This window comes from Macrobrachium rosenbergii, chromosome 18, assembly GCF_040412425.1.
Source record: "Macrobrachium rosenbergii isolate ZJJX-2024 chromosome 18, ASM4041242v1, whole genome shotgun sequence".
NCBI lineage: Eukaryota > Metazoa > Arthropoda > Malacostraca > Decapoda > Palaemonidae > Macrobrachium > Macrobrachium rosenbergii.
Window position 1 is genome coordinate 5,618,785 of NC_089758.1, and position 21,866 is coordinate 5,640,650.

At 34.0% G+C, this 21,866-nt stretch overlaps 1 protein-coding gene across 29 annotated transcripts in view; it reads left to right on the top strand.

Moving 5' to 3' along the window:
- The window catches only part of LOC136848048 (zinc finger and BTB domain-containing protein 7B-like), a 212,859-nt gene that overhangs the window by 106,839 nt on the left and 84,154 nt on the right, over positions 1-21,866 (top strand). For 2 of the 29 annotated variants that reach the window (XM_067120153.1, XM_067120154.1), the window contains exon 6: positions 5,935-7,753. The exons of the other annotated variants lie outside the window; for them this stretch is intronic. In XM_067120153.1, the coding sequence (XP_066976254.1) occupies positions 5,935-6,252 (318 nt within the window). In that variant the 3' untranslated portion in view covers positions 6,253-7,753. Of the gene's footprint in view, positions 1-5,934; positions 7,754-21,866 lie in introns of those variants that run through there. 29 annotated transcript variants of the gene reach the window in all.

A 21,866-nucleotide genomic window follows, 5' to 3' on the forward strand; every position in this document is an offset into this window, starting at 1 on the left:
GGTCAGATAATTTGGAATAGTTGCATTTAATAGCGGATTTATGCTTTAATTTGTCCTTGCGATCATGAAAGTAAAAAAAAAAGGAGAAAATTGTTATCGCAACCCTTGCTTACGAATTAAGTTGACAGATGCCTGCTGAACCTCCCTTGTGAAAATCAAGGAAAGAAAGTGCACAGTGATTAATGACAAGTGTTACATTTTTTGTTGTTGATTTATCTTGAATTGAATAATTTCTAAACCAAAGAGCATTGAAAGACTAAGAAATTTAAGTAAGCAAGAGGTTTTTGCTTGAATATAGACTATTATTTTTAATTTATTGGATAGATTTATTATGCTCATCCAAGTACAGTACATTCTTGAGATAACTTTTAACACTAGCAGCTAATACTTGGTTTTGTAAAGCAATTGCACTTCCATATCATACTCTGGGAAAGCAGTATCCAGATATCTACGCAGTTAAGAACTTACCTGAAAAATAAGTGATGCACACGTAAAATGGGTCCCATCAGTATTCAGCTTTGCTCTTAGATAGGATTTTAGGCCAAAAATTGGCAATGTCCGATTACGGTCTCAAATTATAGACAAATCCATCTAATTCTGTGCATTATTGCTTTGTGATGATTTGCTTTGCGTAATTAATTTTTTATTGATTGTAAATACAACGGCTCTTCGGTATACGAATTTAGTTCTTTTAAAATTCCAATTTGTATATCGAAATGTTTGTACTTCGATCCGAATATTCCCATAAGAAGTGATGAATTCAGTTAATTTGTCCCACACTCAAGAACTTCCCCCATATCCCACCCATAGTGGGGTGGTGGTGTTGGGTAGGATATGGGTAAAATTCTTGAGTTTGGGACCCATAGTTCCTCGTTGGGCGAGTGGGTTCCGTTCTCAGCTAGCACTCTGCTGGCCGCGAGTTTGAATCTCCGACTGGCCAATGAAGAATAAGAGGCAGTTATTTCTGGTAATAGAAATTCATTTCTCGCTATAATGTGGTTCAGATTCCACAATAAGCTGTAGGTCCGTTGCTAGGTAACCAGTTGGTTCTTAGCCACGTAAAATAAATCTAATCCTTCGGGCCAGCCCTAGGAGAGCTGTTAATCAGCTCAGTGGTCTGGTTAAACTAAGGTGTACTTAACTTTTCATATCCCACCCTTTTTACTTAAATATAATTATTTTAAGCACAAGCACAATATATAGTTTAATGATAACCATATTCAACAAAATAAAAAAGTAAAGCATTTCACAATAAATTTTAACATAAAAGATGAACAAAATCTTATGTCACCGCAGTGAAGCACAGCTGACTTGAGACAGAGAGAGGGAGTGTTTTTACTGCTGAGGAGAGAAGAAGAGACAGTAAAAACATTACTGTATATGTAAAAGTAGTAACAATTCACATAAAAAAATAAAAGAAGGGAATTTCACAATAAATTTAACATCATGATACAATATAAAAACAATCAAATGTGATACAGTAACAATAAAAAATCGAGAGTCTTACTTGAGCAAGTGATCAGGACTGTGCTGAGTGAGACAGTAGAGAGGAGGGGGAGGGGATGGTTGTAGGTTATTGGGTGGAGAAGGGGGTCTGCTTCCCAGCTGTACCACCAGGACTGAGCTCAGATGATTTTTCTCTCTTGCTAAATTTGCTTTCACTTACACTCGATTTGCCCAAATCATTTCTTTTTGTTACGGTAAAATACCTATCGAGTGGCACTTGCTTTTTACAGTTTTTAGCATTATAAAAGTAACTCATCCTCATGTCCTGAAACACACTGGCGCTGCATTCAGCTACTTCATGCCTTGGATTGTTTGTTTAAATGACTTCCTTGTGAAAAGTTATTTGATCTCTCATTTCTTTTTGTACTTGCATTATTTACTTATTACTTATTTCTTTGCAAAATCCTCATGTTTATTGGATTATAATTTTAAATTTTGGCAAACTTGCCATTTGCCAACAGTAAGTTGAAGTGTTTTGGCACAATTAATCTCCTTGCACTCATGATCCAAGTGTAAAAGATGCTGATTACTCTCTCTCTCTCTCTCTCTCTCTCTCTCTCTCTCTCTCTCTCTCTCTCTCTCTCTCTCTCTCTAACATACAGTACACAGACACACATTCAGACACACAGACACACACTATTGATTCCTTTGGTTATCCTTGGAAAATGTGAATAAAATTGATTTTATCAGCATTTGCCTACTGCGACCATGCGACCATTTTGGTTTCCTCGAGGGGATCCCGGTTGGCTGCGCGCCATTTTCATCAAACAGTTTGTAAATCGAATTTTAGCTCATACACAGAAACAAATTTTTAAAAAAATTTTATATTTCATGTAATGACAGTATGAATAACGAATCATTCGTATACCAAGGAACCACTATAGTTTTTTGTACTATTTGGTATTTCTTTGGACAGCAAGATTTTTTTACAGCAATGTCATATAATGCTGCTAGAAAACAAGCCATTACCAGGCTTTCTTACCTGTAAAGTTCATGGTATCAGTGTCATATGCATTAGAGAATTATCAAAATATTCTACTGATTTTTGCTTGGATGTCAGGAGCTTTGAGGGATCTTTCTTTTGTAATTTTTCCTATTTCGTTTCAACTATTATTGGAATAATGTTCTTCTGGATGTCAAAATCATATTAGGACATTTATCTTTGGGCAAGATTGCTCCAAAGGGGATGGTCCATTTTTCTTGACAAAGTGAAAATGGTTTATACTACTGTATCTGGATTATATCATCTTGGCCATCTGCTATAAGTAATGTATAAACAGGGAAGTACTCCTGTTGCATGTACCCCTTGAGCTCGTTACTTACTTTGCAGAACATTAGCATCCACATTTTGTTAAGGTGCCCCAATGCTCAGTACTAGAAGTCTTTCTTTCCTTTTACTGTAGAGTTGGGGAATAATCTGTCATGCATTGTCATAAACTTTAGAGGGGCTGTTTTTTTATTACAGTGTTTGAATACCTGCACATTACCTGAGATGGAGATATCTTGGAAGTGTGTCAGGCAGCAAACTGATGAAGTCCGCAGAAGAATTCTGCTGTTGTTGAGTTTTGCATAAGAACAAGGCTACATCATGGAAAGTAATTTGCAGTTTGTTAACTTTTTATATTGGTTATTGGTTTCTTTTCTATGGAAGTTAGTTTCAAAAGTTAATTGACAACTTACTGACCCTTTAGGTGTATTCCATACAAATGTTACCAATTTTGAAAGGTATTTGTAATGTCCTTGAATATTAGTTTGATGTACTTCACAAGTGGCTGGAGTGGGCCCTGAAACAAGTATTTTGAGTCTCATGCACTGGAATGTGGATCTCACAGATGACATTTTTTCATATTACTACCTCTTCTTGCCTGCTCTCACTCTTTCATCCTGTATGTTCATTGATCTTTATTGGAATAAGTTCATGAAGTATTCACAATTCATAGCCATATCTGGCTTTAACAGTAGTTATGTTTATGCCATGCAGTTTCCCCGAGAAAAATCCTCCCCTTTAGTAGAGTTTACGCTTAGATTGTTAAGAAAATAATTCAAACAAAAAGAAAATAATACAATTGTAGGCAAGTTGAAACAGTGCAAACCATTAGGTGGAATCATTTTATGCTTCATGCTGTTAGATTAGGCTTTCATGACAGTTTCCGGGTAAGATTTTATCATATCTGTAGGTCAGTTTAATGTCTTTCATCCCTTAATTCAGAATGTTATTTTTCATCTCTTATGTTGCTCTAACTCCATCCATTTCTTTTGGGCCTCTTCTCATATTAGGATTCTTGGCAACAAGAAAGCAGACAAGAGGCAAGCACTGCATCAATTTCTAAAGTGGTTAATATGAAGGTCACCAATTGCAACATGCGGTAACTATCTCAGTTGACACAGAACTTGTTGCAGGACCACAAAGTTTTGCCAAAGCAGTGAGGATTACATGGCATAAAATTGAACTTAGTTCTAGGGTGTGATTTCTGGTAATAGCTTAATCTGTGGGTTTAGTCACCTTTAACAAGGCAGAAAGAATTTAAATAGTTCCAGGCAGTAACTGACATTTTTTTTCCAGTTCCGTTTGCTGTTTATTGAGAAAGGAATTTATACAAATGATTTAGTAACAACAGCATTAATGATTTTGGTGTAAAAAGATGTGTTGCCTTTAAAATATGGCACAGTGTAGTTGGAAACTGTTTTATTGTGGCAATAAAATACTGTACAGTACACAGTTAAAAGAAAGTAAAGCAAACTCAAAACCAAGTGGAGGAATACATTCGTAGACACAATATGAAAAGCCAAATCTGTGATTGGAGAACCAGACATAAGTATATATGTACAGTGTACAAAGCATTAGTGCACAACCTTTTAGAACAAAGAGCATGTGGGAGTATTTATTGCCTTTTTGACTACCTCATAAAGTTATTTAAAACTTTTATGTCATCTGAAAATGTTATGGTGTATTACCATGCTATAGAAGAAATATTTTCCCTTATATCTGCAAGTTTGGGATATGTATTAAGTTTAAATGGTACTGTACAAGCAATAAAGGATAAGCTGTGAAAGACAAATAATGAAAAGAAGAAAAGAATAAAGGAGATATCATCTTGAAGAAGGAAAAGATGCAGATGTATTATTATTGACTGTGGAATAGACAAACTAGTCTGATTGCATTGAGAAGGTAATGTTTCACATCAGTCAAGTCTCATTTCTTCACTGTGTAAAATTGGGATTGAAGAAACAAACATTCAAGGTCATCACTTTCAGTGTGATAGAAATGGAGTTCTTTACAATGAATGACCATGATTGTTCATGAAGCTATTAACAAAGCTTTCTGTGATCAAGAACAAAGAGCAAGTTTTAGTGCACTGCATTTTACTTTGTACTGGATGGCATTCTTATATGTGTGCAGAAATTCCATGTCTTTGTGTAGATTTTAAAATGAAAGTTATAGATATAGAAAATATGCAGAAGATATAGCATAGATTCATACAATATGCATATAGCTTTTCAAGTCGTATATGGGATTAATCTTACCTTCTGTTGAAGGTAGCTCATATCTCCTCTCTGATAAGTGAGGAAGTATAAGCTCTCTTTAATAGTAGGTAAGTATCCAAATAATAAATTTTATTATGAAAATTTACATATTTCCTAATGCAGATTGGGGACCATGCAGACTTCTTCATAGCACACACTTTGAGTCAGTATATAGGAAGATTGTTGGATAGCCAAGGAACTAGTTTTTGTTATTTCTTTGTGATTTCCAACACATCTGATCACTTGGATTCTTTAGATATACCGTACATCAGTTTTGGTGTCCATTTATGAAATATTAAGGAGAGAGAATCGTGGGTGAAGCATCCTCAGAATCAGTTTTAAAGCATCAAAAGACAGATGTACAGCAGTTGGACTGAGGCACACGGAAAAGTAAATTGACTTCATTTTTGCCTGGTTTTGTCAGTATGGGATAACCAAAGAATAGTATGTGTGATGTATATTTTTTTTTTTATATTGCATAACCCTAGACCTTTTCTGTAGCAGTCTGTTGGATCATATTTTTGAAATACGGACTCTATACTTGTATATTATAATGTTCTGTTACTTACAGGCATTGCCTGTAGTTCCAGTGTTTACATGAAACACATTGCTATAAATGATGATGTGTGGAAGTTTGTAATTTTTGTCAGACCATCTTGTTATTTTCCTTTGAAGGCCATCACTGACTGACTGCTTCAATTACAAGAGCCAAGCATCATTTGTAAAAAAAAATTCTTTATTTTGCATTTTTGTGATAACACAGCCAGCTGACTGAATGAGACAAAAAAAAAAATACTTTTATTTTTTTTTTTTTTTTTTTTTTTTGTTGTTGCAAGAGAGTCTAAAGTGATCAGGATTTTTTTATTTTTTTTTTTTTTTACTAAGCTTGGGCCTTTTCTGCAGGTGGAGAAGAGCAGTAATGATGGAAGAGGTGAAGAATCAGCCCGCAAGAGGCACAAGTGCCCATACTGTGATCTAACAACAGTTAGAAAAGACAATATGCAAAGGCACATTCGTACTCACACAGGAGAGAAACCATATTCTTGCCCTCTCTGTACCTATAAGTCTTCAACCAAACATGCAATGAATAAGCATGAAAGAATACACACAGGAGAAAAGCCTTTTGTTTGCGCAATATGTTCTTATCGTACTTCTCGAAAGTACACTCTGCAAGTTCATATGATGAAGCAGCATGCTGTTCAAATGTTGAGTTCATCGTAAGTTGACAGAAATGTAAGTGATAAAACTCAAATGTAGGTGGCTGTTGGAGATTTTTTGCCCTTAACATCACTGTGATACCAAATGTTCTTAATTATTTTGAGTTTACTAATACTAGTAATGTTAAGTCCATGATAAATAACATCTTGGCCTTCTCAGAATGGTAATGCTGACTGAAAAATTTTCTGCCAGCAATAGACTTGAAGAGGAAAGATAAAGTTATGGTGAAGTTTCATAAAAGCTATACCTACCCCTAATGTTCCTGTGACTTTTTTGAGCTAGAAGCATGTTTTTCATAGTTTAGATAACCATGCCCTTTTGATATGGTTCCAGGCTTTGCTTAGGACTGAGTAATTTTGTTTAATGACTTCAAGGTACAATACTGTTCTTTTTTTTATTCTAGGAACATTTACATCACTTATTTTTGCCCTTGTTTATATATAACTGTGAATAATAAACATCGGAGTAGGCCAAGAAGTGTAAATAGGCTTCAATTCACTTTTAAATTTTTTTCAGTATTTGCCACCTAGTGAAAATTACCTTGCATTATCAGGATTGCTACTGTACTGAATGTGCAATTCATTGTGATTTATAAATTTAAGTTTATGTCATGATCTGTCGTTTTGGAAACATGGAAGAAATACCTTCAAGTAAAAATTTTGTCAGAACTGTATACTCTTCATATGAGTGCTCACTGAAAGACACAATAGTTTTTCAGTTGTCCTTAATGCCTTTCTGTGACATATAATTGTAGTCTCTGGATATAACAAGTATGGAATCACACTAGGAAAACCACACACTGGCAACTGTGCCCCCATCTGAGCATCTTATTCATTAACAACTTGGTTGTATATTGTAGGCCATTGAATCTTAAGGAAGATCCTTGAGAAATGCTTTAATTTAGTTCATCAGAATTGTTATATATTTGTATATATATGGTTAGTAAAATTTGTAATTAGGTCTGTTAAAGGTTAATATGAAATACCCTTTTATGATAGCACTTCTTGTTGAATAGTTCCCAGATGAGCTGTGATCCCAGTCTTGACAGTAGATAGTATCCTGTGTATATTAGTATATGACCATATTTTTTTGTAACAATCCTTGTTCATTTTCCATATTTTTTTGTAGTTACACACCATAGTTTTGTTTTTACTTAAAACTCTTGTTTGGAAAAAGGTGGTATGTAGTATGTGCATTTCATAATGTCAGTAAGCAATTCTGTTTTCATTGTTCTCTACTTTATTAGATGTGATGGGTTCATTTGAGTGTAATTATCCCTTGACAACATTGTTTTTTTTTTTTAATGCTTTTTATGGGAGACACATGTGAAGTGGTATTTAGAATTATGGACAAGAAACACACTTCAATTTTTGTGAATACAATGTCCAGTATGCAGTATAAGGTTTTCCCCATACTGTAATTCGGGAAAGTTATGCATCATGACCTTTGGTATAGTAAAAGAAAATATGGTTAATGTATAGTTACAATATATCTTGTAATTTGACTTGATATTTTATTATGCCCTTAAATCTACTTTGTGGTGGGGGCGGGCGCAGTTTGTAAACATCAAAAGCTGATGTTAAGTTATCATTAATGAAAAACTGCCTACAATTCTTAGGTGTCAAAACATTATCCTTCGTCTTTCAACCAATATCCAAAGCTGACTCCCAAAATGGAGAAAAAGTTGACAGGTTGTCATCTCTTGGCTTGTTATACTGTATATGTGAAACCAGAACAACCCAGTGCCAATTCCATCCCTAGACAGATGGGAGGGTTGGAGGTATCTTTCCATAACTGGTATTGGCAGATGTTTTATGGGCAGATAACATCTGCTAAAACTAACTATGATGTGAGCCAATCAAGATGAAACACCTGGTGGCTCATTAAAGACCTTGACCCTTAGTAGGGATTAAGCTGAGAAGAATTTGATTGACATGTTCTTGTACCTTTCAACTTTTCCATCATTTTTGGATTTTGCTTTGGAAACAGGTTGAAAATTTAAGGATATCTTGACTGAGAATTATTAGTAGATTTTTCAGTACAATAATCTAAAGTAAAATTATGTTCTAGGGTAAGGCTTACAAGTATTAAGAAAAATTATAGATAAGCATTTGTGCTCTCTCTCTCTCTCTCTCTCTCTCTCTCTCTCTCTCTCTCTCTCTCTCTCTCTCTCTCTCTCTCTCTCTCTCTCTCTCTCTCTCTCTCTCTCTCTCTCTCTCTCTCTCTCTCTCTCTCTCTCTGGAAGAATTTAATTCACAAATTTCAAGCCAATTCAACTTGGAAAATATGAAGTATTCTATATATTGCATTTTGCACAATGTATCTAGCAATACTGTACCATATAAAACGTAATTAACAGAGCTTCATGAAATATGAGAAATTAAAGAACAGTGCTCTAGGAACTTGTTATTCTGTAGTGCATTTCACAGACAATGAAATGGAATTGAATATTATACTTGTAAACTTTTAAAAAAATTTTTGACACTGTGGAAGCAAAACTGTTACTTCTGTTATGTAAATAATAAATAATCCAAACCAATACATATTATGGTTGGTCTTTACATTAATACTGAAATAGAAAAATAATTTAGAAAATGTGAGGGGGAGATAGTGGTGTGATTGTAAGATACTTTTCTATTTCAATTTTACTGCATGAACAGATCATAATATTGGTTTAGTTTAATTTTGTTATGTAAAATTAAAAAATCCCCATTGTTAGCGGACTTTGCTTGGTTTAAGAACGGATAAAGATGACTGGATAGAAAATGTATGGGATTAAGCATGTCATGTGTGCAGTGTCCAGATGAAATGAGGGAAGAGTTAAGTTTACATGTGAGTCTTGTTGAGTACACAGCTCTGCTTAGCTGCTGTTATTATAGCTCAAAGTAACTGTGGTTTACGTAAGTCATACCTCTCTGAATGGCTCAATGGTTTGACTGTCAAATGGAGTCGTTGGAAGGTACTGTGTGTTGAGGGATCAAGACTCGGCCGTACCGATCCATTTATCACTTAAAAAATTCCCCTTCGGTGATAATTCTCCATCAGGGATACAGGTATTCCCCTACTTACGATGGGGTTAGGTTCCAAAAAACCCATCATTTGTTGAAAAAATCGTAACTCGAATATGGCCTAGCCTACACTAGGGAATTAGTACCATCTATACATATATGGTAGGCTAGCCTACACTACACAGTATACTTTATACACAAATGGTATAGTAATTATTAGTGTCAGCTAATTCTGCAGGTTCAATGCAGAATGACATGATAAGTCAGTACAAAGAGAAATTGTATAACAAATAAGACCCAGCCTGCACTTTCGTATATCAAATACGGTAGCCTAGCCTACATTATACTGTATTCTATTTTCACATAACACCGTATTATAAAAACATCAAAATAAGGAATGTGCATCTTTTCCATGGATCTTTTAAAAAGTTATGCTTTACTACACTGTATCCAATCGTAAATATTCTTATATTGCTTTTGCATTATAAATTCCGATCATAGCGATCAAATGTTTTGGTTTGGGAATCTATCACGCGGTCTTTATTTCGCCGCATTTAACTCGGTTCAGAGGGCATTTCTTGCTTCTAGTTAGCGTAAATGAATCTCTAGATACTTTATTTATAAGGGACATATATATTTTTCGTTATACGAAGTGTTTTTAAGTCGAAATATAACTTAAATATGTCGTTGTGAAATTAATTTAGCCATTTTTTTTTTGATAGATGACGTTGGCAGCTGGCGTTTGTTTTGTGTAAAAAAAAAAATCAAGATTCCGTTAGCTATTTTCTCTTGATTTCATCATCATACTCGAGCTTTTCCTATTTATCTTTTATCGGCTTGAAAACAGCAGTAATATGTGTTCTTTCATGCCCAGTAGTTTTGATTAAAATACTTTCCAATTTTATTTGCTGTCGAGTTTCATCCATGTTGCCAGTGCACGATAATTTATCGTCATTAGCAGCTTGAACATTCTTTTCTCAGCTTCAACTACAACTTTCAGCTTAAATTTACTGTAGCAGTATATTTCCTTGCCGATCTTTTCTCCAAAGCGGATAAGGGTGGTGTAAAAACATATCAGTACTTAACGTCATTTTTAACATAACTACGATAATTGTTTAACCGTACGATGGTTGAAATACAAGCAAAACCGTTGTTATCCGATTCGGTTATTAGCAAAACAACAGAGTCTTGTTCGGTTGTTTATGGTTGTACGCATTTTCACAAGAGTATAAGGTTACAAACAATACTTTTATCATTCTCTTACATTTTTAACTAGAAGATGGAATAAAGAGATGGAGAAAAAGAAGTTGGTCTATTGTAAGTTGGTCTCTCTTGCTGCCTATTCTATGGCAACTGTAGTGTACGCTGTTGCCTGTGCCCGCTCGAAATTTAAAAATATTTTCTAAATATTGTCATACCGGTATTAATTGCTAACTCCATCGTAAACTCGAATTATCGTAAGACGAATTATTGTCACTCATGCACTACCTGTATTTACAAACGCACAAAAATTGCAAACGAACACTGACCTATTTTAACTTCCGACACAATGTGAGCAAGTGAGGTCAGCTCATTGAATTAATGTACCTATTCCAGCCTCTCAGGCCAACGTCGCATAATCGTATGCTGCCTGATTGTGCGTTGTTGCCTGCGCCAGTCGCCGTGAAATTTAAAAATACATATTTTCAAAATATTGTCGTATCGATATTAATTGATAACCCCGTCATAAAAGCGAATTATCGTAAGTCGAATCATCGTAACTCGAGCACTACCTGTATTCCCGAAGCAGCATAAATTGGGTATTAAACAACATTTGTAGCTTCATGATTGTATATAAATCACGGTGTCATAAAAATTTCATAATCAGAGCTGAGTGTTCCAAACGTATCAATGAGCTATCATGGTGGAGGTGGGTTAATGCTGAAGCCAAGTACAGTTTCCCCGCTCTCAGTGAGTAAATAAGTACGGCAGATTCAGCATAAACCTATACCTCTCTTGATGGCTCAATGGTTTGACGGTCGAATGGAGTCATTGGAAGGTACTGTGTGTTGAGGGATCGAGACCCAGCGGTTCCAATTCGTTTATCACTTAAAAAATTCCCTTTCGGTGATAATTCCCCATCGGGGATATTCCCGAAGTAGCATGAATTGGATATTAAATGGCATTTGTTGCTTCATATATGTATATATATATATATATATTATATATTTATTTATACAGTGATACCCCATATATATATATATATATATATATATATATATATATATATATATATATATTTATTTATACAGTGAACCCCAGTATTAAATTGGGGATCGTCCCACACCCCCAGCGAGTGGGTCAAATCATGAATGCTTAAAACCCCTCTAAAAACACTTAGAACTGCCCAATTTGATAGCTTAAACACAGAAAAACCCCGTAAAAATGCTTGTACCTGAATATTTTAATAGTTTTATCACAAAAATTGCATTTATTCATGAAAATTATATGAAATTACAGTAATTAGTGAATATTTTCCAGTGAAAAATACCGTGAATGATCGCTAGATATGTTCCACAGAGAAACCATGAATGTGTGAGTCCGTTGACAACGCGAATACGTTGACAACGCGAATATATATATATAGTTCATATGTATATATATATATATATATATATATATATACAGGCACATATATTCATCAGAAATTATTTCAGGCGCATGTCCCGGTTATCGCCGATCCGACGGAAGAAATATCCCCAAAATGGCAGAATAATCTAATTTGAAGATTTTTTGATAACACTGAAAATCACCGAGCATTAAAAGAAAATTTTTACGATTTTCGACGATGTTCCGATTTTTGATTTTTCTGACGCTCTTTCAGCGATTTTCGAGATTGATCGGTGCCAAATAGTGCTGATTTTCAGTTACAGGCAGTCCCCGTTATCGGCGCCTCTGTTTGATGTATGCATCAGCGCCAATACCCAGATTATCGGTGCCAAAAGTGCGATTTTCAGTTATCAGAAATTGCATCGATTTTTATCGGTCGATAAGAAAATTGGCGATTTTTGGTGCCGAAAATTGCCAAATATATATACATACTACTTACATACATACATACTTACTGTATATACATATAACACGCATAAGTACATATGTACGGAACAATACAGGGTGATTAATTATATAAAATACATTCTCATGTCATGTGTATGAACAGGTTTTGATATAGGAAAAACCTGTTTTGGTAACTGCTGTGAGTCTATAAAAAGCTATCAAATTTATATATGCGTATATATATAATTTTTGACACCAGGATCAAACCCAGGTGTTTTAGTTGAAAGACAAGACTGCCACCAACCAAGCCACACAAGTTATAAAAGACTTAGGTTCAATCCTGATGTGATTCAGAAATTTATTTCTCCTCCACATGTGATTGCTTGTTGATTATTTCTATCATATTCACTCAGAAAGGATAATTCAAATGAAATACTGTCATTTGGGTCACTACTGAGTCAAGAAATTAGGGAAAACATGCTGGTATGCAAAGCAGTTATCCTGACCAGGGAAAGCCATAGGTAGAGTGGTACTTAGGTTCCTGCTTCTTTTGTGATTTGTGTGGCTTGGTTGCCAGTGGTCATGTCTTTCAATTGAAAGACCTGGGTTCAATCCTGATGTGAGTAAAAAATTTATTTCTGTTCCATGTGTGATTGTGATTGATTATTTATATATATACACATATATATATATATATATATATATATATATATATATATATATATATATATATATATATATATATATATATATATATATATATATATACATATATATATATATATATATATATATATATATATATATATATATATATATATATATATATATATATATATATATATATATATATATATATATATATATATATATATATATATATATATATATATATATATATATATATATATATATATATATACATATATATATATATATATATATATATATATATATATATATATATATATATATATATATATACATACATATATATATATATATATATATATATATATATATATATATATATATAGTGTATATATATACATATATATACATATATATACATTAAAAGATATCTGACCTTTATTCACAAAAAAATACTTGTATTTAGGTACAACAATTTTACACTAATCTCCTTCAAAGTAGTCCCCTTGGGCTGCCACACACTTCCCGCAATGGTTCTGCCACTGTCGGAAGCAGCGCTGGAATGCCCCTTTTGAGATGATGCGCAGCTGGACTGTTGCATTCTGCATGATGTTTTCTTTGGACTGAAATCTGGTCTCTTTTAGGGGCATGTTCATCTTGGGGAAAAGCCAGAAGTTGCACAGCCATGTTGGGAGAGAAGGGTGGCTGATGAAGAAAACTGGTCTATTACTGGGCAAAAGGTTATTCAAAAAAATCTTTCCCTAGGCTTGCATGATTTTCTCTCTCTCTCTCTCTCTCTCTCTCTCTCTCTCTCTCTCTCTCTCTCTCTCTCTCTCTCTCTCTCTCTCTCTCTCTCTCTGAGTTAAGAAATACATGTACAGGTACTGTACTGTATTTAAATATGCAATAAAAAAATACATTTATTGATATTTTTCTGAGTTGACATTAATATTAATATTTTAAAATTAGTAAAGCATTTTTTTACCTTAAAAATTTATATAGTCAAGAAAATAATATGAAAATGCAGTAATTACTGAATATTGCTTGACAAAAAACTTTGCGAATTACCAAATTTTCCATGAATAATTTGGAGATACATTCCACAGAAAAATCCAGAAATAGGCAGGCGTTGACTATGTAGCAGGTGTCCATTGCGTGTGTGTGTGTGTGTGTGTGTTGTGTGTTTTTCTGCATCTGTCTATCTATCCATCTATCTGTTATCTATTAATATATTTTATACCTAAAAATATATATATAAGAAAATATATAAAATATATATATATATACAAAAATATATATATATATAATAATTTGGATATATATATATAAAAATCCAGAAATATATATATATATAGGTGTCCATATATATATATGTGTGTGTGTGTGTGTGTGTGTGTGTGTGTGCATCTGTCTATATCCATCTATCTGTCTATCTATCTAATATATTTTATATATATATATATATATATTAAACAAATGCTGAATCATGACATAGCAGATGTCCACTGTGTGTGTGTATCTATCTATCTATCTATATCTATATTATTATTATTATTTCCCGGTTTACGACGCATGTTCCGGGGTTACAACGCTTATGACACCGGTCAGATGGAAGAAATATGGCTCCAAAATGGCAGAATAATAAAAATTTAGAGGTTTTTTTATGAAAAACTCAATAAAAATGAAGTTTACATTAAAAGTAAGGTTTTCTTGGGACTTTTTATGATTTTTTACTATTTTTCGGTTTACGATTTTCGGATTACAACGCTGCGTAGGAACGGAACCCCTGTCGTAAACCAGGGACTGCCTGTATTACCTAAGATGACTCTATAAAGAAATATAAAGAACTTGCAGCTGTTAATCAGCTGTTAACCATCTGTTGTGCGTCTGATGGTTGGAAATTAACCACTTGGTAAGTTGTAGATTTTCTCTATTATTACTGCATTGTTAGCAAAAGAAAATGATGTTACATAGAAAAGAATTGTGAGATATGTGATTTTTGGTCAGAATAAGAGTGTCGGTCAATTTTGTTATATTGGTTTTACTCTATCGTAATACCTTAGTCGAGGTGAAATAGCCAACAAGAGTTGGTAAGGCAGCAGGAGTTTCTGTGTCCTTGCTGATGATAGTTTGTTTCAACAGAATGTTTACAGTACTGTAAACAAAGGACATTGTTTTCAATTCTTGTGTCAACCAACTTGCTTTGTGATGTGGATGTCATGGCCTAGTTATGGACACTGTCTAAGGAAGGGTATTTGGATAGGCTGATATTACAGAGTTACTGATGACAGGGTCCTGAATAGTCAACCAACTTGCATTGTGATGTGGATGCCATGGCCTAGTTATGGACACTATCTAAGGAAGGTTTTTTTGGATAGGCTGATATCACAGAGTTACTGATGACAGGGTCCTGAATAGGGCAAATCCAAACTGTTTATTCAAGTGGATAGGCCATATTAAAATAATGGACCACAGTTTTAAGGAGAAATGCCAGTTGGGAAGAGAAAAGTCGGAATTTTTACTACATACAGATTGTTCAGTGTTTTATGTGCCAGTGGAAAGTGCATGATCGCAGAGACTTGTCTAGAACTGAAATCTTGAGACAGAGCCAGTGAGGTCTGCAATGTTGGTGAAGATACAAAGAGATTAATTTTAGAAAGTAAAAGCTGAACAAGCACTGGTAGGGGTAATGTCCAATAGAGCTCTAACAGTAATGGTAGTAAATGTGTCTAAGTTTGTAAAGAAAACAGGCAAAAGTCAGTTAATCTGCCAAACAGTGTTCCACAAAATAAAACTAATTTTTCTAAAAAGAGAAAAACAGAACTGGGTGAGGAGAAGGATAGTAAATTAAAGATAAAAACCAAAATAGTTGATAAATACTTAAATAAATACAAGGAGAGAAATAATTACGAAAAATTTTATCTAAGTGTCTAGGTACTTGAAATTAGCAGTATAGCCATAGATTAGGAAAGCAGTTATCTCCAGTTATGTCCAAATTTCAGTACTGTTGAATTGAATGTCAACTTTCTTTGTAATCCACTTATGTCCCCTGCAGTGTTTTGTACGTATTTTATTGAGAAATTATTATAAGTGGGAAATGTAACATTCATCAACGTCCGTATGTTTCTAATGAGAGCTAAAATGTGCCCAGGTTATTCATTCCACACACAAAAAGATACAGTATAATAAAAAATGAGAATCCAAGATGTCTACCAATTGCACTGGGTCTTTCTCTTCCTTCATGCCCTGAAATGAAATTCATTCTTTACGTATTTCTCTACATATAGTCTTTGTTTATAGGCTTCACTAGTAGCCATGTCTATGTTCTTCTCTCTTGTAATTAATAGCAGTCAGCCCCATACATATACATAACATTATGGAAATTCAGTATTGATATCACAATAGAACAGCTGAGCTAGTAGCAGTACTGTAGATATGAATTAAATAGTTCCTTTCATCAGTAGCCGGGAGCAAAAAATTCATTATCACTAGCTCAACATCTCATCCCTTGCTTTTCGTTACAGTAATGCAAGTTTTAACTGTTTGTATTGTATCAGTTATATATTTATAATGAAAATCGTGATGAGGGAGGTTCCCATGTCCCTTATGTATTGAAAAAGGATTATTATTTTGTAGAAATTTCTATTTATCAACCATTACATGAAATGGGGTATTGTTGCAGATCTATAAGAAATTAGGAGTCCAACAGTTCAGTTTCCGTACAACCAAACTCATTCCAAAATTAAAAAAAATTCCAAATAACTAGGTCACTTACCCTCTCAGTTGCTAATAATTTTTTTGATTGTAAGTAAATTTTACTAGTAAATATGAGTGTCATTGCTACTAACATTGGAACAAAAATGTATCGTTAAGACAAAATGGCCAAACATATACAACTCAACCACCCAACAGAAGAGGATATTACAACCAGTTCACTTACGTTGACAGTTTCTAATATATTTTTGGTTATCAATTTTGAGAGGTTTATGTCAGTAAATACCACTGCCATCACTACTAATATTTGAACCAGATTGTTGTCTCATTAAGATACTGTATGGTGTTAGAACTTGTAGCAGAGTCCCCTGTTATAGGTTCCTTTGGTTCTGGGTCAGCAACCTCCAAAGTTCAGGGTCATCAACATCCAACAGCCCAGGGTAATCAGTTGCCTTTAAGGGTTCAGGGTCATTTACTTCAATTCTGAGGTCAGCATCATGGAGCACTGGTGCTACACTGAATGGGCCATAGAGGATGTTTTTGGGTTGTTGTATATCTCAAAGGTGGACTGTTTTACCATGCTTCTCTGGTACCATGGGAATTCCTGTACATGGCATGGTACTGCATGACGTTCAGTTTAATACAGCCAGACCGCAGAAAATCCCGGATGACAGAAATCACCCTAAAAAACCCTTACGTAAACACTGTCTTGCCAGCTCACTCCAAATATACAGTCTACCCCAGCCTATTTGTGGTTCATGATTCGCACCTTCACCTGTTCATGGATTTTTTCCATGGAACTTATCTCCAAATTATTCGCAGATTTTTTCATCGAGCAGTATTCACTAATTACTGTATTTTCATCTTATTTTTGTGACTAAATAGATTTTTTTATGAAGAAAAAATTATTTACTAATTTTCAGATATTAATACAGGCAGTCCCCGGTTAACAGCGATCTGGTTTTATGGTGCTTGTCTAGCGACGAAAATCGGCAATTTTCAGCGCCGAAAATCGCAGATTTCTGCTTATTGGCACCAATAATTGGGTATTGGTGCCAATACACATCTAACAGAGGCGCAGATAACCGAAAATCGGCGCTTTTCGGCGCCGATAACCCCAAAAATCGCCGAAAAAGTGCCAAAATCGCAGATTTTCGGTTAGCGGTGATTTTCGGTTATCATCACACCCTCAGAAATGGAAACCCACCGATAACCGGGGACTGCCTGTACTAATGTAAACACAGCAAAATATCAACAAAGTGTATTTTTTTCAATGCATATTTAAATATTTAAGGTACTGTACAATACTTAACTCTACTTGTGAATTCCCAATGTTTCCACTGTGTGCTGTAAATAGAAAATGGGACTGCTTGAATACTGTATGAGAGAATGGCTATGCCTGACTATAGGGAGAACTTGGTTAGTTTTCACATGTAGCTGTAAGCCATATATTTTTAAGGGTAATGTTGTAAGATGACTTTGAAATATATTAAAGTGTTTTATGATGATAGTTTAAGGTATACAGTAATACCCTGAACTTGCGCGATTCGAGTTGTGCGAACTCACAGGCATGAATTTTTCATTGGAACCTAACTAATTGTCATACACAAGTTTTTAACAAGCACGTGAACATTTGCGAACACTGAGAAACCCTGCAAAAGTGTTTATGTTTAAATTTTTATATATTTTATTAGTTTTCACACTTTTATGTGTAAATTAAATAACATTAAATATTAAAAGTAATAATTTCTCTCTCTCTCTTTAACTGAGATGAGAGAATTTTTATGGCATGTATACAGGTATGTTTATTTGTTTTGTATGATAGATAAATTTTTTACCTAATAATAAGTGCTAATTTTCAAATATTAACCCTTTAACGCCGAAGCCCTATTTACAAAAACGTCTCCCGTATGCCGGCGGCGTTCAGTGAGCTAGCGCCGAAGCGGAAAAAAAGTTTTTTCAAAAAATCACAGCACGCTTAGTTTTTAAGATTAAGAGTTCATTTTTGGCTCATTTTTGTTGTCATTGCCTGAAGTTTAGTATGCAACCATCAGAAATGAAAAAAATATCATTATCATATATAAATATTGGAGTATATGACAGCGAAAAAAAAACATAATTGTATACAAATCGCGCTGTAAGCAAAACGGTTAAAGCTAATGAGTTAATTTTTTTTTAGTTGTACACTAAATTGAGATGATTTTGGTATATAACAAATTTTAAAACGATCAAAGCAACACAGAGAAAATATTATCACAAAATGATGCATGAATTAAGTAACACGTGGACGTAAAAAAGTTTTTTTCAAAATTCACCATAAATCGAAATATTGTGCTAGAGACTTCCCGTTTGTTGAAAAATGAAGCTTATTGATTGAATATTACTAGACTGTAAGTGTTTTAGCATACAATTGCAGTTTTAACCATTTTGGTCGAGTTAAAGTTGACCGAAATTAATTTTTCTATTTATCATGATTTATATGGAAATATTTCAAAACTGATAAAAGCTACAACCATGAGTTATTTTTTGTTGTATTGTACATGAAATTGCGCACATTTTCATATATAAAACTTTATGTAACGACTAATATAAAGCGGTGCAAATATTACGACAACGAGACAAAAGAATTTCTGAGATGTTCGGCCGAGTTACCACGCAGACATAAGGAAAAAGTTTTTTTAAAAATTCACCATAAATCGAAATATTGTGCTAGAGACTTCCAATTTATTGCAAAATAAAGTGAAACGATTGAATATTACTAGAATGTAAGAGTTTTAGCTTACAATTGCGTTTTTTTATCATTTCGGTCGAGTTAAAGTTGACCGAAGGTTGAAATTTTGGCAGTTATCGTGATTTATGTGAAAATATTTCAAAACTGATAAAAGCTACAACCATGAGCTATATTCTGTTGTATTCTACATGAAATTGCACACATTTTCATATATAAAAGTTTATGTAACGACTAATGTAAAGCGATGTAAACATTACGACAACATGACGAAAAGAATTTCTGAGATGTTTGGCGGAGTTACCATAGCGCAGAGCGTAAGGAAAAGGTTTTTTTTTTTTTTTTTTTTTTTTCCCAGAAATTCACCATAAATCGAAATATTGTGCTAGAGACTTCCAGTTTGTTGCAAAATGAAGGTACATGATTGAATATTACTATAATGTAAGAGTTTTAGCATATAATTGCGTTTTTTGACCATTTCGGTCGAGTTAAAGTTGACCGAAGGTTGAAATTTTGGCAGTTATCGTGATTTATATGAAAATATTTCAAAACTGATAAAAGCTACAACCATGAGTTATTTTCTGTTGTATTCTACATGAAATTGCGCACATTTCCATATATAAAACTTTATGTAATGACTAATATAAAACAGGGCAAACATTACAACAACGTGACGAAAGAATTTGTGGCGCGGACATAAGGAAAAAGTTTTTTTAAAAAATTCACCATAAATCGAAATATTGTGCTAGAAACTTCCAATTGGTTGCAAAATGAAGGTAAATGATTGAATATTACTAGAATGTAAGAGTTTTAGCTTACAATTGCGTTTTTACCATTTCGATCGAGTCAAAGTTGACCGAAGGTTGAAATTTTGGCAGTTATTGTGATTTATAAGAAAATATTTCAAAACTGATAAAAGCTACAACCATGAGTTATTTTCGGTTGTATTGTACATGAAATTGCGCACATTTTCATATATAAAACTTTATGTAACGGCTAATATAGAACAGTGCAAAAATTACGACAAAATGACGAAAGAATTTCTGAAATTTTTGGCCAAGTTACCGCGCAGGCGTAAGAAAAAAGTTTTTTAAAAAAATTCACCATAAATCGAAATACTGTGCTAGAGACTTCCAATTTGTTGCAAAATGAAGGTACATGATTGAATATTACTAGAATGTAAGAGTTTTAGCTTACAATTGCGTTTTTTCGACCATTTCGGTCGAGTCAAAGTTGACCGAAGGTTGAAATTTTTGTAGTCGGCGTTTGCTCGTCCACTCGGCATTCAACAGACAATTTTAGTCAACGTTTGCTACGTCCAACAGGCGTTTAAGGGTTAATAAGATTAATAATAATAATAATAATAATAATAATAATAATAGTATAACTGTAATTACAAGTTCCTTGTTGGGCGAGTGGGTTCCATTCGCAGCTAGCACTCTGCTGGCCGCAAGTTCAAATCTCCGACCGGCCAATGAAGAATAAGAGGAATTTATTTCTGGTGATAGAAATTCATTTCTCTCAATAATGTGGTTTGAATTCCACAATAAGCTGTAGGTCCCGTTGCTAGGTAACCATTTGGTTCTTAGCCATGTAAAATAAATCTAATCCTTCGGGCCAGCCCTAGGAGAGCTGTTAATCAGCTCAGTGGTCTGGTTAAACTAAGGTATACTTAACTGTAGTTACAAAATTCGTATTATTTTAAACAAACAAATTCTTCCCCTCATCTTTTGTAAGAAACTTGAAGGCAAAAGCTGTCAGACATGTCATTTAACTTGACAAGAATGGGGAGTGTTGCTGATTAGGGGTCAAAGATTTGTTACTAATATTCTCTCTCTCTCTCTCTCTCTCTCTCTCTCTCTCTCTCTCTCTCTCTCTCTCTCTCTCTCTCTCTCTCTCTCTGTGTCCGTGATAATTCATAAAAGATTTCACTCCCGTAAGTAAGGACAACTGTTATTCTCTCTCTCTCTCTCTCTCTCTCTCTCTCTCTCTCTCTCTCTCTCTCTCTCTCGTTCATGGTTAGCGCAACCTACATGTTACTGCTTCTCTGTATGTCTAAGTGTACAGTAAATAATTTTAAATTTATCTAATTTTACCTGTACCGTCTACATACTAAATGCGCCGTTCTTAAACATAAGAGACCTAGAGCATTTCAGAACAAAGAGAAAGAGACAGAATAAAGAAGTTTTTAAAAACAAGGTTGAGAAGACTTCTAAAAATAGATTGGCAGAATGTGGGGAGAGAGAAATAGTATACTAATGTTCACACTCCTATATTCTTACGGTAACCATTTATTTCTTTTTGTAAGGGTAATGCATTAAGCTAACTTTTAAATGAAATTACAGTAACTTTAATTTAATTTAAAAGTTAGTTTAATACTGAATTTCCATTTTTTGATATCTGACGTAAGGAAACTTACTCTCTCTCTCTCTCTCTCTCTCTCTCTCTCTCTCTCTCTCTCTCTCTCTCTCTCTCTCTCT